Genomic DNA, 16,024 nt, shown 5'->3' on the forward strand with positions numbered 1-16,024 from the left:
AAAAAAACAAACAAACATGGTGCTAAGTGAAAGAAGCCAGTCCCAAAGACCATATATTGTATGATTGATTCTATTTATATGAACAGTCCAGAATAGGAACATCTATATAGAGAGATTATATTATTGGTTGTTTATGTTTGTTGGGGGGGGGGGGGTGGGAAGCATGGAGGATTGCGGGTAAAAGCTAAGGATAACAGGGTTTCTTTCTGAGTTGATGAAAATGTCCTAAAATTGTATTAACAGATGTGCAATTCTGTGACTACTAAAAGCCATTAAATTGTATGCTTTAAATGGGTGAATTATATGGCATGTGAACTATTTCTCAATAAAGCTATTTCAAAAGGGTTATCAAAGAGGAATTATGAATGATGACATTTGCTTTTTTCCATCCTTGGTCACTTGGCTGGACTCTGGTTACAGTAGATGAGGGATTCTTTATAAAACACTTGTATAGCAGAAAGAAAAATTATTAATTTTCTAGTTGCTGCCAAAATGTCCCCTGGGGGACCAAATAGCTTTCCTTAGCAACGAGCCTTCCTACTTTACCTAAGGATAATTTGGGATTCAGAAGGAGAAAACAAAACTAGGTAGCTGCTCTTGTTGACAATTTGAAGGCAAGGAAGGAGGGAGGGGAAGATGTTTCTGCAGGAAGGTGACAGGCTGGAATACCCTTGGGCAGACTTGACAGAGAGACTCCAGAAAAGAGACGCTTGATATTTAGCTTTATGTTATCTGCTACCATGATGTAAACCTCCCTTCCTGCGTCAGCAGCAAAACTCTCCTGTCTTTTCTGTGTGGAAATGAGGGGAATGAGTTTAAAAAGTAGCAATTTGATGGGGATTGAGCCTGGGTGGCTCAGTGGGTTAAGCATCTGACTTCAGCTCAAGTCATGATCTCACAGGTTCATAGTTCAAGCCCCACATCAGGCTATCTGCTGTCAGCACAGAGCCCACTTTGGATTCCCTGTCCCCCTCTCTCTCTGCCCCTCCACCCCAAAATAAATAAATAAATAAACATTAAAAAAAATAAAGGACATTGGGTTAGATATGCATGGAAGGCCAGTCTGAATATGGCATATGCTGCAGGGCTGGGGGCATCCATAGGTTACAAGACTTCAAAGTTGGGGGGAGCAGAGAAAGTGGAAGAACAGAGGACAGGGAAGTAGAGTCACTATGACAGGAAAGTCGCATTCAGCCACAGGAATGCCAACAGCAGCGGTCAGAATTTATTGCGCAGGACAGGGGAGAAGCACAGCTTTACGGAGGCTTCTGCTGGCTAAGTCTGGAACCAAGCCCATGATCATTGTAAAGCTGATGCCAGAGGATTCTGGCAGGAAGGCACAAGGGGGAAATCTCCCAGGAAGACTTAGGCAGCGTGGCCCACCATGGCCCTTAGAGATGCTTCAACGGCCTCTCATTTGTCACAGAAGTAAATCCCCACTCACTGGATGTTCGGAAGAAGATCCAATCGCAGAGTTCCCTTCAGAGGCGAACCAGGTGGCTTCATAACTCTGCAAAGTAGAGAATCAAGCAGGAGCTGAGACTTTTTCTAAGTGGGAAGAAACCTAAAGGGAAGAGCAGGAGGTACAGCTGGCTAAGAACCCTGGTCCTGGTTCATTGGAAGGAATCGGCAAACGGAGGGGGATGAGGGTTGGGAGATGGGTCAGCAGCAGCGGTCAGAAGACATCTGCCTCGAACCTGGTTTTCTATTTTGTAACACGTAGGAAGTGTGCCTCCCAGAGGTCCGGGGACCTGCCTTGGGAGGTCATCAGGACAGAGACCTCAGGAGCAGGAAGAAAGAGAGACATCAGTGCTCTTCTCACCTGCTTCTCGGAACGGCTCTTTGGTCTCCACCGCTGGGAAGTTTTCAGTCGGTTCCTTGTGTCTTCTGGTGCTCTCTGAAGTTGGGGAGTAGTTAGAAGGGGGAGATCTGTGCTTCCGGGCCCTCCACCATCGCCCCAGGCCCAGGAGCACAAGTTCCAAAAGCGTGAACAAGAGACAGAGCCCACTGACCCCAAACATGGTCTTTAGGAAGATGGTCTTCTCAAACGGGCGGGACAGGTAACAGGTTATACTACCAAGGCAAGGCTCTCGGCGACATGCAAAGGAGCTGGGCACCTTGAACCCATACACATGGTACTGCACCCCCAAGGCTGTCCCCTCAAGGACCAGCCGCACACCCAGCTGTGCCACATAGGCCCAGAGCAGCCTGGGGCTTCCAGGACCGGAGGCATCTCTGCTCTTCTCCCCTCGGCGGATCAGAGTCTCCTCCTCCTTCCCCTTTCCTGACTCTTCCCAAAGCCAGATGACATGATACAAAGTGAGACCCATGTAGAGGGCGCTGGGCACAGCCACCAAGATGACCTGGAAGACCCAGAAGCGCAGTGGGGAGAAGGGGTGGAAGGCATCGTAGCAGGCGGCCTTGCAGCCTGGCTGCTGGGTGTGACACACGAATTCACTCTGCTCGTCGCTGTAGACCCCGGCCCCGCTGGCAGCCAGCAGCACGAGGCGGAACCCCAGGAGCACGGGGAGCAGGAGGCGTCCCACGGAGGTGGAGTGCCGGCTCTCCTCAGCCACCAGCTGCCTCAGGAACCGGCCACACATCCTGTTAGGGAGCAGAGGGCAATAATGAGTGTGAGTGTACTGCTCCCTGATCTTGAGGAGGCGCATGGGGCCACCTCTTCACTGTGAATCCAAGGATAGATAAGGCAAGCCTTCGCGCGCCTCTCCAAGGATCTGGTTGGTTTATTACCAAGACTTTGATGGCGCCTGTTTATAGGTAATGGAGTCATCATGGGAAATAGCGAGGGGGTGTGGGTGTGGCTGTCTCTTCTGCCCCCTTCTGTACCTGGCAGTGGAAAGCCAGGATCCATCTTTCCCTCTCTTTCCCTCCGTCTGTCCCTTTCCCAAAGGCTAAACAGCCAGAGAGTCCAGAGTCCTCTGAAAACTACTGTTTCCCCCATTGATGGCCACCAGGCCTGGTGCTACTGTCACTGGCACCTGAACAGAATCGGTGCCGACCCCAGAAGGGAACGTGCATTCTCTTGCTCTCTGCTTTTCTCTTGCACCAGGCCTTGGCTGCTCATAGGCGTGCGGTCTGGCCTCCGCTCCCATTGCAGTGGTAAGATTGAGATTCAGTTAGCTTACGGGCCCCGGTGCGGGTCAAGTGAACAGTGAGTGTCAAGGCCCGCTTCAGTCTGGTGTTCTTTAGACCTAACCAGCTTGGGAAAAGGAGAACATTTTAAAAGAAACCCAGCAGAATTTACTGATTGAATGTAATGGAGTACGGGGCCAAAGCCAGAGATGACTGGATAAAAATTGGAAATTCCTCTCTGCTTTGTAATTGTCCCTTGGGCTCATCTCTCCCACACTGTGAGAGGTGACCGTGCTCAGGGACAGGCTTCAGAAAATTTCTCACTTCTCTGGAGAGAGTAACACCCTGCTATAAGCCTGTGTGTCATCTTTATTTATCTTTTATTGAGGCAGCCTCCTCAATGCCCAGCTGCTGCTTCTCACTGCCTGTGTTTGGCCTAAACTCTGACATGCCTGCATCCCCTCATTGAAGGGTCTAGAAGACCTTGCAAACATTTTACTCCACGGGGAATATAAAGACTCTTTGCTGGGGAGCCGCACAGCCCCGTCTTGTCTACATGCTGCTCCCTTCTGTAGCATCTTAAAGAAGTGGTCAAGCATTTACCCAAGGCCACTCTCCCTCCCAGATCCATGTCCTTGGGTCTCTCCAGCTGCTTCAAGGACTTGACCACCCTCATTTCCTCCCTGAACCTGCTTAAGTCTCTCCCTTTCAACTCTAGTAATAATAAACTGAATTTCTAACTCTTTGACATGGCAGCAAATGAGACATGCCCAATTTGCCTCGTATCAACTTCCCTATTATAAGACCCAGAGGGGTGCCTGGGTGGCTCAGTTATTAAGTGTCTGACTCTTGGTTTCCACTCAGGTCATGATCTCATGTCTCATGAGTTTGGGCCCCACATCCCACATCAGGCTCTGCACTGACAGTGTGGAACCTGCTTAGGATTCTCTCTCTCTCTCTCTCTCTCTCTCTCTCTCTCTACCTCCCTCCCTCTCTCTTCTGCCCCTCCCTCACTTGTGCTCTCTCTCTGTCTCCAAAAATAAATAAGCTTTAAAAAAGCTACATATAATATTCAGAAAGATGCACAAAGCAATTTAAGTGGGGATTCGTGCCATAAATAAACTACAGTTGTTTGACCCTTGAACAATGTGGGGGTTAGGAGCGTTGACTCCTACACAAAAAACCCCATATAACTTTTGGCTCCCCCACATAAAAAACACTTAACTACTTAAGCTTATTGTTGAGTGGAAGCCTTACCAATAACACAGTCAGTTAACACATGCTTGTAGGTTACTAGAAATTCATAAGGAAGAGAAAATACATTCATAGTACTGCATGTATATTGAAAAAGAAACCCATGTATAGGCCAGATGGCAGGGACAGGGGCAGCTGCGGCCACTCATGAATGTGCTGGCCTCCAGGAAGCTGCCTTGAGGAGGGATCAGTACCTGGTAGGGAGGAGCCCAAGGCCCACAGCTGCCCTGGCACAGCCCCGAGACCCAGGTGTTCTACCTGATCACCCCAACAGCACACTGGACGACCTGCGGCCTGACCAGTACCCGGGCCTCTTGGGGGCTGCGGACGTCGTCAGGTCTCCCCAGGTGCTCAGGTCAGCAGTCTCGACTGCCCGAGTAGCCTTCTGTTCAGTCCCATGGAGACAGGGTGCACAGCTGTAAATAAATGCCTTGTGGCCTTTTCCTGTCAACTCCCTTAAAATCCACTGGAGAGGCACCTGGGTGGTTCAGTCAGTTAAGCGTCTGACTTTGGCTCTGGTCATGATCTCACGACTCATGGGTTCAAGCCCCATATCAGGCTCTCTGCTGTCAGCACAGAGCCTCCTTCGGATCCTCTGTCCCCCCCCCCTCCCCGCCCCTCCCCTGCTCATGCTCTCTGTCTCTCTCTCTCTCTGTCTCTGTCTCTCTCTCTCAAAAGTAAATAAACATTAAAAAAAATCCACTAGGGCACCTGTCTGGCTGGGTCCATGGAGTGTGCCACTCTTGATTGCAAGGTCATGAGTTCTAGCCCCACATTGGGTATAGAGATTGCTTTTTCAAAAAATCCACATATGAGGGGGCACCTGAGGGGCTCAGTTGGTTAAGCATCCAACTTTGGCTCAGGTCACTATCTCATGGTTCATGAGATGGAGCCCCAGATCAGGTTCTGTACTGACAGCTCAGAGCCTGGAGCCTGCTTCTGATTCTGTGTCTCCCTCTCTCTCTGCCCCTCCCCTGCTTGTACTCGTGCTTGCTCTCTCCTTCGCTCTCTCTCACTCACTCAAAAATAAAAATAAATAAACAAAAAATAAATAAACATTAAAAAATAATGAAAAGTAAATAAGAATTCACATATAAGTGGACCAGCAGGGCTCAAACCTGTGTTGTTCAAGGGTCACCTGTATAGATAAGAACAGTCCATAGCACCAAAGCTGAGGTGGAATGGTCACTTCTATGCAGTCGGAACAGATGGATTGAGATGCTTCCAAGGGACTGTTGTAAAGGGCTTAATTGACCAGAGAACCATGTCACCACCCATCAACTGTGAGAGACCATGTTTTGAGTCACTAGCGATCAGAATTTGAACCTCTACCTGCCTGTCTGTCCCTATCTTTCTGCCTCCCTCATAGACTGTGAAGACTCCGAAGTCTGTCAGGCCACTGAAAATTATTCTCCATAAAATTGGGTTAAAATTTTTAGAAGAAATCCATTCTCCGTCCTTAGAAAGATGTGAAATCGGTCTCATGATTAAAAGATGGCAGATTGAAGATGGATATTTACCCCCTCTCATTCCTGAGACTCCTCCAAAATGAGAGTAAATGGATCTTTAAGTGTATAAACCCACTACACGTGGAAGGGAAAGATCACCGGTAGCACAACTAAAAATCCACTTTGAAAGCAAGAGGATAGACAAATTCAGATTGCGGTGCTGGCGAGCACACTGGGTAATTCTTCCAGAATTCAGAGAAAGAAGATAAATCCTTGAAAATAATAAAAGGTGACTAGATAAGGAAAATCTATATCCTAATTTGAAAATCAAAGACCACAATAAAGCAAAATCCCTTGTCTGTTTATTGGATGAGAAAATACTTAGTGAAGTGCCTGGGAAAAAGAGCAGTTTCTCCATACATGTTTAACCAAGTTTTGTTTGGAGAGATACTGAGTTCCATAGAGGACCAGAAGGAAGGTCAGCTTCCAGTGCTGGCCCTGGGTTTCTCAGCCTTGGCACCATTGATATTCGGGGACTGATCGATCATTTGGTTTGGGGGCAGGGAAGGCTGTCGTGTGCGTTGTGAGATGTTTGGCGGCATTCCTGGCCTTCATCCACCAGATGCCAGTAGCACGCTTCTCCCCTCCACCCCCAGAAGCCCCCAGACACTGCTGAATGTCCCCTGGGGTCAGATTCACCCCTGGTTGAGAACCACCATCTGAGGGTCACACCTGTCCATCACCTCTCCACCCATGGCTTCAGTCACCAGCTCTGTAAAGCAAGACATTCGTGCTGGAGCATCTCAAAGGGTTTTAATTTGGTGGGACGTGATGATCGGCCCATTTCCAAGCTGCCTTGCGCATCCTCCCCTCAACAAGCTCCATCTGTGAGGAAGCCTGCAGGCCCTGTGGGGTCCTTGCACTTAGGGGAGGCACCCCCAGGTTCGGTGGGGGAGGGGGGGTCCGCCCTGGTTGTCCTGGAGCATTGAGAGACTAGAGACTGATTTGGTAAATTCACAAGTCTGGTTCTCAGCCTCATCTTGTTTCAGAGTGGAGGCCCAGCACACTCTAAACACATTTCCAGCACATTCCCAGCAGACCTGGAATTTAACCCAGAGCAGGCTTGGCATATTCCAATGTTGGGAATTTGAGGAATTCTGAGAGGCCCTATAACTGGTTCTTCTCTCTCTCCTGCCCACCCAGACCTGTAGCCAGATACCCAGTGTCCTCTCAGAGGCTCTAGGAACTGAACTGGGGACTTCAGAGCTCGCCACAGAGCTTTGGAGATTTGGGAGAGAGCGTGGAAAAAGCAGGATGAAAGGACTTGCCCAAGAACTCCTTGGTTTGGAGCTCCCATATTAAATTCTGAGCACCCTTCTGTGTCCTCTGCCCTGTGGCTGTTACAACCAAAACAACACTAATTCTGGGACTTCCTGAAAGATTCACACAAAATCATACTCCATCTCCTAAAGTCTGCAGACCAAAGGCAATTTCTTATACAAGTGGGGCCTCAACATAGGCAGGTCTTTCCTCCTCCCTCCTCCCCTGCTTTCATGTGGTCTCCCCCATCTCTTCTAGCTGTCCCCAGCCTTCCAGGCTCACTCTTTGAGACCAGCATCCCACAAACATCTGCAGCTTTGCACAGGGCACCAGAGCCCCCAAGCTAGAGTCAGACCAGGGGAGCTGAGAGCTCACCATTGTTTTCAAAGCTCAAACTCCAGGGAAACCACTCTGCTCCCGGGAGTGGAGAAATCATTTGCAAATAAATCTTTTGGGAAGGAGTTGGTGGAATCTGAGCCCTGTCAAGATTTTCACTGGTGAAGCAATACCTGTGAGCTCAAGATTTGGGGGAGGGATGGAGTGCCTGGGTGGCTCAGTTGGTTAAGCATCTGACTTCAGCTCAGGTCATGATCTCTTGGTTCACAAGTTCAAGCCCAGCATTGGGCTCTGTGCTGACTGTTCAGAGCCTTGAGCCTGCTTTGGATTCTGTGTCTCCTTCTCTCTCTGCCCCTCCCCTGCTTGCATCCTCTCTCTCAAAAATCAATAAGTATTTTAAAAAAGATTTGGGGGAGGGAGGAAAGCCCAGCATGTGAGGGGATTTTTCAAATATGTAAATAGATTTTTTTTTAATTTCATCATGATTTTGGTAAGAATCTTTCTAAGCATCTCTATTCTATGGGAGAAAAATTTCAAGATTCCATGGGTGGCAGAACTCATCTCAGCCAGTAAAGGCACAAGGGAGGGATGTCCACCGAGGGCAGTTCTTGACCCGGCTCTCTGCTCCCGTCTCAGCCCACCTGGCCTGGAAAACGTTCTAGATTCTTTTACCTAAAGTGTGATCCCTGGATGCACTGGCAGCACCAGGAAGGCAGAACCTCAGGCTGTATCCCAGGGTTAGCAACTCAAATCTGAATTGTAATAATACCCCCAGCTCACTGGTGTGTGCAGCCCTGAAGCCCACTGTCTCTCACCCTCCCACCCCTGCACCCTGCCCCAGCCCAGCCACTCTCCTCCCTGGCACTCACCTGGCAGCGCCTAACAGAAGCACCAACAACACAGGGAAGAGTCAGGGAAGAGTCCTCAGGCTGCAGCCAGCAGGGTCCCAGCTCTCTCTCCCCCAGGCCCTGCCTCCTGCCACCACCCACGTCTTCTCCCCTCCCCTCTTCATTCCTGGCAGCCTTAGCAAAGGGTGAGAGAATGGCAGCTGGAGGAGCCCGTAGCCCTGCTATTAAAGAATGGGGTCTGGAGAATAACCCTCTGTTGTTGAGGGCGAGGGGTGCCTCTTCTAAGTGAACTGAAACAAGTTTTGAAATCAACCGAAAGGAGAGCAATGGCCTCTGCATGTTTCCAAGTGGGGGGTGGAGGCAGCACTCACAGGCAACAACAGACAGAATTTCTGTAAGTTTACATCTCTGTTAAGCCCCCCACTCTCCTGGCCAAAGTACCCAAAGCACAAGTTTACCCACAAAAGTGTGAGTGTGTGTGTGTGTGTGTGTGTGTGTGTGTGTGTGTGTTTGCACGCGTGCGCTCTTGGCTGGGAGAAACAGCACAGGCTTCCCCTCATCTGTTCCCTGTCCCTCAGCATCTCTGGGAGCCTAGCGCCTCTCCACCAGGCCCGGTGAGAACTGTGACACCTGCCTATACCCATTCCTGTCCCCATGGCTCAAGCCAGGATCCCCTCCAGAGGAAGGAAGGGGTGAGGCTGAGCAAGCGGGTGGTGGGTGAGAGCGCAACTCACCACTGCAGAGTTTTGACCAGAGTCAACCCTGCACTCCTCAAGGAGGAGAGCTGGAGGGACCCTGGGTTCCAGATGCTGCCCCTGTGGGTCTTAGCACATCATTCCACTGTCTTCTAGCACGTAGCATTGTCAGGGAGACATTTAAGTCCAGCTTGATAGTCTTCGAAGCTTAAGTTATTTGACCTTCTTGACAGTTGCCAACTGGATTTTTTTTTATGATCCTTGGAGCCTGTTCACTCCTACAGGGGATTCCATCAAGCAAGGCATGAGATAAGCTGGCACTGCCTCTCTCCTTGGCATGTTCGCATCTGATCCACAGGCCAGTTCCAATGCAGCCATATGTCCATCCATTCATCTGCTGGCTCACCCATCACTTGCCTTTTTGATTTTTCAAGCAGGAGTCAATAGACCTCTTTGAGTCCCTCTCTCTAGGCTTGAGATTAAGAAGGCGGCACCCTCACCTCCTGCCCTTGAGAACTAATAGCATATCTCTTTCCAAAGAAATCCTCTCTCCCTCTAATTTCCAACAACTCTGCCAATTGTATACAATTCTGATGTGGGCATAGAGTTTAAGAATGATATGCCCATGAGGCACCTGGGTGGCTCAGTCGGTTGGACGTCCGGCTTCGGCTCAGGTCATGATCTCACAGTTTGTGAGCTCGAGCCCTGCGTCGGGCTCTGTGCTGACAGCTCGGAGCCTGGAACCTGCTTTGGATTCTGTGTCTCCCTCTCTCTCTGCCCTTCTCTCTCTCTCTCTCAAAAGTAAATAAACATTTTTTAAAAATTTTAAAGAATGATATGCCCGTTATTTATTGATTTGGCACTTTTTTTCCTTTGAAGTATTTCATCTCAGATTAGCAAATCACTTTAGAATGTCCTATGTGTTGTATTTTCTAAAACATGATATCTTGAAATCCTAGTCAGATTTTCCGATTTAATATCCTGTTACACTAGCACTTATTCAGTACTTAATAAGTGACAAATATTCTAAGTGCTAGAGGACTACTAACTTGCTTATCCCCCATAGCAACCTCATGATGTAAGTCTATTATCATCCTTTGTTACAGAGGAGAGAGATGAAGAATAAGGCAGTTAAGTAATTTATTCGGGGGTGAACAGCTAGTGAGTGGAGAAGTTGGGATTTGAACAAGCATCGTGGCAGCAGGTGGCAGACCCTTAAATGCCACAACATGGCTAGCTTCCCCGTTATTCAGATTATCAGCCTTTAAAGAACTTTTGATTGTAAACCCATTGTAATTTCATACCCGCAAGAAAATAAAAATCCTCTGCTTACATGTCACACTTCTTAATGACTAACTTCATTATCCACCCTGGATCCCAACCAAAACCTTGGGTGTCCTCATGGACAACCCTTCCTTCATTGACCACGTCTTCCCTGCTGACCAGTGGCACAGATTCTGCCCCTTGAACTAAGATGGTGTTTTAGTTCAAGAGTGAATGACCACCCTCATGGCCCTGCTCCTAGATGTGTCCCACCTCTAATCCATTCTGTGCATTGCAAACAATGTTTAACTCAATTCTTATTTAGATTTAACAAAAAATGTGTTTCACTGTTTCTTGGCTCAGTGTTGCTTTTTGAAACCCGTACCTTCCTTCTGCGTTAAATTTTCTTCTTTTTTTTTTAACATCTTAATCATTTTAAGTGTGCAGTTTAGTAGTGTTAAGTGTACTCATGTTGAGGGGCGCCTGGGTGGTGCAGTCGGTTAAGCGTCCGACTTCAGCCAGGTCACGATCTCGCGGTCCGTGAGTTCGAGCCCCGCGTCGAGCCCCGCGTCGAGCCCCGCGTCGAGCCCCGCGTCGAGCCCCGCGTCGGGCTCTGGGCTGATGGCTCGGAGCCTGGAGCCTGTTTCCGATTCTGTGTCTCCCTCTCTCTCTGACCCTCCCCCGTTCATGCTCTGTCTCTCTCTGTCCCAAAAAAAAATAAATAAAAAACGTTGAAAAAAAAAATTAAAAAAAAAAAAAAAGTGTACTCATGTTGTTGTGCAGCACACCTCCAGAATTCTTTCATCTTGAAAAACTGAAACCTCATAGCCATTTATCCCTCCCTTCAGCCCCTGGCGACACCATTCTACCTTCTGTTACCATGAATTGGACTACCTCATTGGATTCACTGGAATCATACAGCATTTGTCTTTTTTTTTCTTTAATTATTTATCCAGAGAGAGAGAGAGAGAGAGAGAGAGAGAGAGACAGAATCCCAAGCAGGTACCACACTGACAGTGCAAAGCCCAGTGTGGGGCACAAACCCATGAACTGCGAGATCATGACCTGAGCCAAAATCAAGAGTCAGATGCTTAACCAACTGAGCCATCCAGAGGCCCCACAGCATTTGTCTTTTTGTGATTGGCTTAGCTTAATGTCTTCAGCATTCATCCATATTATAGTTATCTATCAGAAATGTGTTCCTCTTTAAGGGCAAATAATATTCCTTGTGTGTATATATGTATATACCAAATTTTGTTCATTCATTCATCCACTGATGGACATTTGGATTGCTTCCACCACTTGGCAATCATGAATGGTGCTGTTGTGAACACAGTGTGCCAAATTTTCTTCTTCTTAAAACACAACCTTCAGTAGTTTTTCTACTGGGGAACTGTTGGGGGTAAACTCTTTTGATCCTCTTTGGTCTCAAAGTGCTTTCATTTTATCCTCAATCTTGAATTGTTATTTAGTTGGCTAGAGAATTCTTGGTTGATGATTATTTTCTTTCAGAACTTTAAAGGTATTATTTAATTGCCTTCTACTATCTAGTGGGTTTATAAGTCTTTTATGTAAAATGCCTATAGAAGATCACATAATGCCACCTAAGGTATCCACGTCGTCATCCTCAGAAGCTTGAATGTTGCCTTATATCAGAAATGGGACTTTGCAGGGGCACCTGGGTGGCTTAGTCGGTTAAGCGTCTGACTTCAGCCCAGGTCATGATCTTGTGTTTCGTGGATTCGAGCCCTGCGTCGGGCTCTGTGCTGACAGCTTGGAGCCTGGAGCCTGCTTCGGATTCTGTGTCTCTCTCTCACTCTCTGCCCCTCCCCTGCTTGCACTCTCTCTGTCTCCCCAAAATAAATAAATATTTTTTAAAAATTTAGAAATGGGACTTTGCAGATGTGATCAAGTTGAGGATCTTGAGATGGGGACACACATGGTCTTAGTGGGCCTGATGACATCACAGGGTTCCTTATAAGGAGAGAGGAGGTCAAAGGGTATGATAAGAGATGTGATGACTGAGGCAAGACTCTGGAGCGTATGTGGAAGAGGCCACGAGCCAAAGAACACAAATGGCTGGGAAAGGCAAGGAAATTGATTGTCCCTGAAGTTTTCGCAAGGAATACAGCCAAAACCTTGATTTTAGACTTCTGTGTTGTTGGGTTTTTTAAATTTTTTTTTTAATGTTTATTTATTTTTGACAGAGAGAGACAGAGCATGAGCTGGGGAGGGGCAGAGCAAGAGGGAGACACAGAATCCGAAGCAGGCTCCAGGCTCTGAGCGGTCAGCACAGAGCTCCACATGGGGCTCCAACTCATGAACCACAAGATCGTGACCTGAGCTAGAGTCGAACGCTCAACCACCTGAGCCACCCAGGCACTCCTATGTGTGTTGTTTTAAGCCGCTAAGTCTATGGCAACTTGTTACAGCAGCAATTGGAAAAAAGTACAATGCCTGTTCTTGACTTTTGCCCAAATTTTTATTGGGTTGTTTTCCTTAGGGATTTGTAGGAGGTTTTTGTATTTTGAATGTGTTATTTTTTGGTCAGTTATATATTTTGCAAATATCTTCTCCCAGTTAGTGATTTCCTTTTTCACTCTTGTCACGGAGGCTTTTGATAACAGATTTCTTCACACAGTCAAAGCTTCCCATTCTTTTTATCAATAGTGTGTACTTTTTGTCTTAAGATATTCTTCCCTATCCAGATACGATACTTTTGATTTGTAGAATTTTTGTCATCCAGCTTAAAGTATTTTTTAATTTTCCATCATTATTTCTTCTCAACTGCATGGATGGAATGTTTAGAAGTATGTTTTTAAATTTCTAAATGTATTGGAATTCTCTGCTAATCTTCTTGATGTTAATTGCATCGTGGTCTGAAAGAACATAATTTCTGTAATACCAGCCCTTTAATTTTCTTGAGACTTACTCTGTGACTTAACATGTGCTCAGTTTTCTTTAATACTCTATATATATGCTTAAAAATATTGTTTTCCTCTGATTACTGAGTACAGTGTCCCCTATAAGATCACTAGATTAGTGTTGTATTTTGTTCTGTGTCTATACTACCCAATATGGTAACCATAAGCCACATGGGGCTGTTGAGCATCTGAAATATATCTGGGACAACTGAAGGAATGGAATTTTTAAGTTTTGCTTATTTAAGTGATCTCTGCACCCAAAGTGGGGCTTGAACTCATGACCCCAAGATCAAGAGTCAGATGCTCTACCAACTTAGGGCCCCTGAAGAAATGGATTTTCGTTTTATTTTTTAAATTACCTTTTTAAAATGTTTATTTATTTTGAGAGAGAGAGAAAGCAGGGGAGGGGCAGAGAGAGAACGAGAGAGAATCCCAAGCAGGCTCCATGCCATCAGCGCAGAGCCTGATGGAGGGCTTGAACCCATGAACTACGAGATCATGACCAGAGCCGAAATCAAGAATCAGATGCTTAACTGACTGAGTCACCCAAGCACCCCTGGAAAGGTATTTTTAAATTCATCTAAGTATAATTAATTTATTTAAATTTAAAAACTGAAACCCCATAAAATACTTTTCTGTTAAATACTGCTTTGTTGTTTTAGTAGGACAACATTGCCTTTAACCATGCATTGCATAAGATATTATTGTTACATTGTTGTGCAAATATCAGGAATGTGCATTGTTTCTGGTAATTCACATAAACATATCACTGATATGCCAATAGATTAATTCAGTTCAATGATTCAATTTAATTTTCTACTTACCAATGTAATACACAATGTATTTATTTATAGTGGTAGTTAAATTGAAGTACTTTATTTTATTTATATATATATATATATATACATATATATATATATATATATAGTATTTAATTATAATATAATTAAATTATTTTACTAGTTTTAAAAAAAATAAATGGGACAACATGCATGTGACTCTTGATCTCCAGGTTGTGAGTTCAAGCCACACACTGGGTGTAGAGATTACTTAAAAATCAATCAAGGGCCACCTGGGTGGCTCAGTTGGTTGAGCATCTGACTCTTGATTTTCCTCAGGCCATGATCTCACAGGTTCTTGAGTTTGAGCCCCACATCAGGCTCTGTGCTGGCGGCATGGAGCCTGCTCAGGATTTTCTGTTTCCCTCTCTCTGCCCCTACCCCACTCACTCTCACTCTCTCTCTCTCTCAAAAATAAATAGACATTCAAAAAATAAAAATAAATAAAGTCAATCAATAAAAATAGGGATCAATTTTTAAATTTAAAATGAAGGCACACTACTGATATAGAATCAAGTGGAGATAAAGAACTTAGCATTTTACTTAATTGTAGAGAATAATCTGATGATGTCTGACTCTTGATTTGGTTTGGGTCATCATCTCATGGTTTGTGAGATCAAGCCCTCCATTGGGTTCTGTGTTAACAGTGTGGAGCCTGCTTGGAATTCTCTCTCCCTCTCTGTCTCTCTGCCCCTCCCCTGCAAACACACCTGTGCTCGCTCTCTCTCTTTCTCTCTCTCTCTCAAAATAAATCAGATGAATCATGTGATAAAAAGAGACACTACCCAATTAATATTTTGGGTACATTTCATCTCAGTATACTTCCAAATTCATGAAAAAATATTGTCAAGTCATGGCCTAAAAAAAAAATCAAACTTTCAGCATAGATATTTTATAGTCTTTTACAACTATCAAAGAATTTCAGCTAGAAATTAAAAAAATATATATTTACTATCACAATGGACAGTTCTCTAGATGTTTCCCTTGTGTTTTGTTTCACTGTGTGATACATATTGAAAATATTTGTGTTCAGTTTTCCGAAGCAGACTCTAAGAAAATCATCATGAATACAGTTGATAAATCCACTGAATATAATGTGCAAATACTGTAAGTCATCACTGGTTTGTGGAACGGCTGTAATAAATAGAAGAAATTAATTCAATGATCTTGTACTCTTTGCTAATGCTTATTGGTTGAGCCGTGGAAGAGTTTTGCAAAGATTTACCATATTGATAATGCTAATGTAAGGTTTTCTTGAAACAAAAGAAATGCTTGCCAAAGATTCAATAATCAAAGACCAAAATAATGGCACTGTGATTCATGCTTCCCCACTGATATCATACCACAGATGAACAAACTAATTTTGAAGCTCCAAATAAAAGAAAAACATATTTGTGAAATAGCCAGAGATATGAGAATTCATGTCAGTTTAAACTTTTTGAAATCTAATAATGATTTTACACATCATATATACACATATATATACATATATATACATATATGTATACACATATATGTATATATATGTGTATATGTGTGTGTGTGTGTGTATATATAATTTTAATTCCAGGACAGTTAACATACAGTGCTAATATTCGTTTCAAGTGTACAATACAGGGATTCAACAATTCTATACATTACTCAGTGCTCATTGTGATAAGTATTTTACACATTTTTCTAACATTGAATCAGTATGGACACTTAATCAGATCAATAGCTATTTACCACATAAGAGAAGCTGTGTTATTTTGCTCTACTAAAATATACTACATCTGGCCCAGTGGCTAAAATCTGGGACTCCTACTTAGTTAATTCTCCAGTGGTCTACCATCATCTGCCATTATCCATTCTGTCATCCATTATCTAGGGCCCAAACTAGTGAATTCAATGGGAATTTTATGGAGACCACCCCCATGCATTCCTTAACGAATTGGAGATGCTACCGATTTCCATTTCTCCTAGGATACAATATTGTTTTCTTTTATTTTTTTTAATGGTTATCTA

General features: G+C 45.1%; 1 protein-coding gene across 2 annotated transcripts; it reads right to left on the reverse strand.

Annotated features, from left to right (window-relative positions):
* Window positions 1-1,026: 1,026 nt before the first annotated feature.
* On the reverse strand, window positions 1,027-2,618 carry GJC3 (gap junction protein gamma 3). 2 transcript variants are annotated; one of them, XM_042922678.1, is made up of 2 exons: window positions 1,823-2,618; window positions 1,027-1,510 (listed from the first exon to the last, which is right to left on the reverse strand). In XM_042922678.1, exons 1-2 carry the CDS (start codon window positions 2,601-2,603, stop codon window positions 1,503-1,505), a joined length of 789 nt encoding a protein of 262 aa, XP_042778612.1. In that variant the 5' UTR covers window positions 2,604-2,618; the 3' UTR covers window positions 1,027-1,502. The 2 variants fall into 2 exon arrangements, with proteins under 2 accessions (XP_042778612.1, XP_042778611.1); XM_042922677.1 differs by lacking the exon at window positions 1,027-1,510 and having other exon boundaries at window positions 1,777-2,618.
* Between the last annotated feature and the right edge of the window lie 13,406 nt (window positions 2,619-16,024).

This window comes from Panthera leo, chromosome E3 (genome assembly GCF_018350215.1).
Source record: "Panthera leo isolate Ple1 chromosome E3, P.leo_Ple1_pat1.1, whole genome shotgun sequence".
Classification (NCBI taxonomy): Eukaryota; Metazoa; Chordata; class Mammalia; order Carnivora; family Felidae; genus Panthera; species Panthera leo.

Excerpts from the sequence above, each read along its gene's own strand:
- GJC3 (XM_042922677.1), bottom strand. The coding sequence starts at position 2,603 with ATGTGTGGCCGGTTCCTGAGGCAGCTGGTGGCTGAGGAGAGCCGGCAC.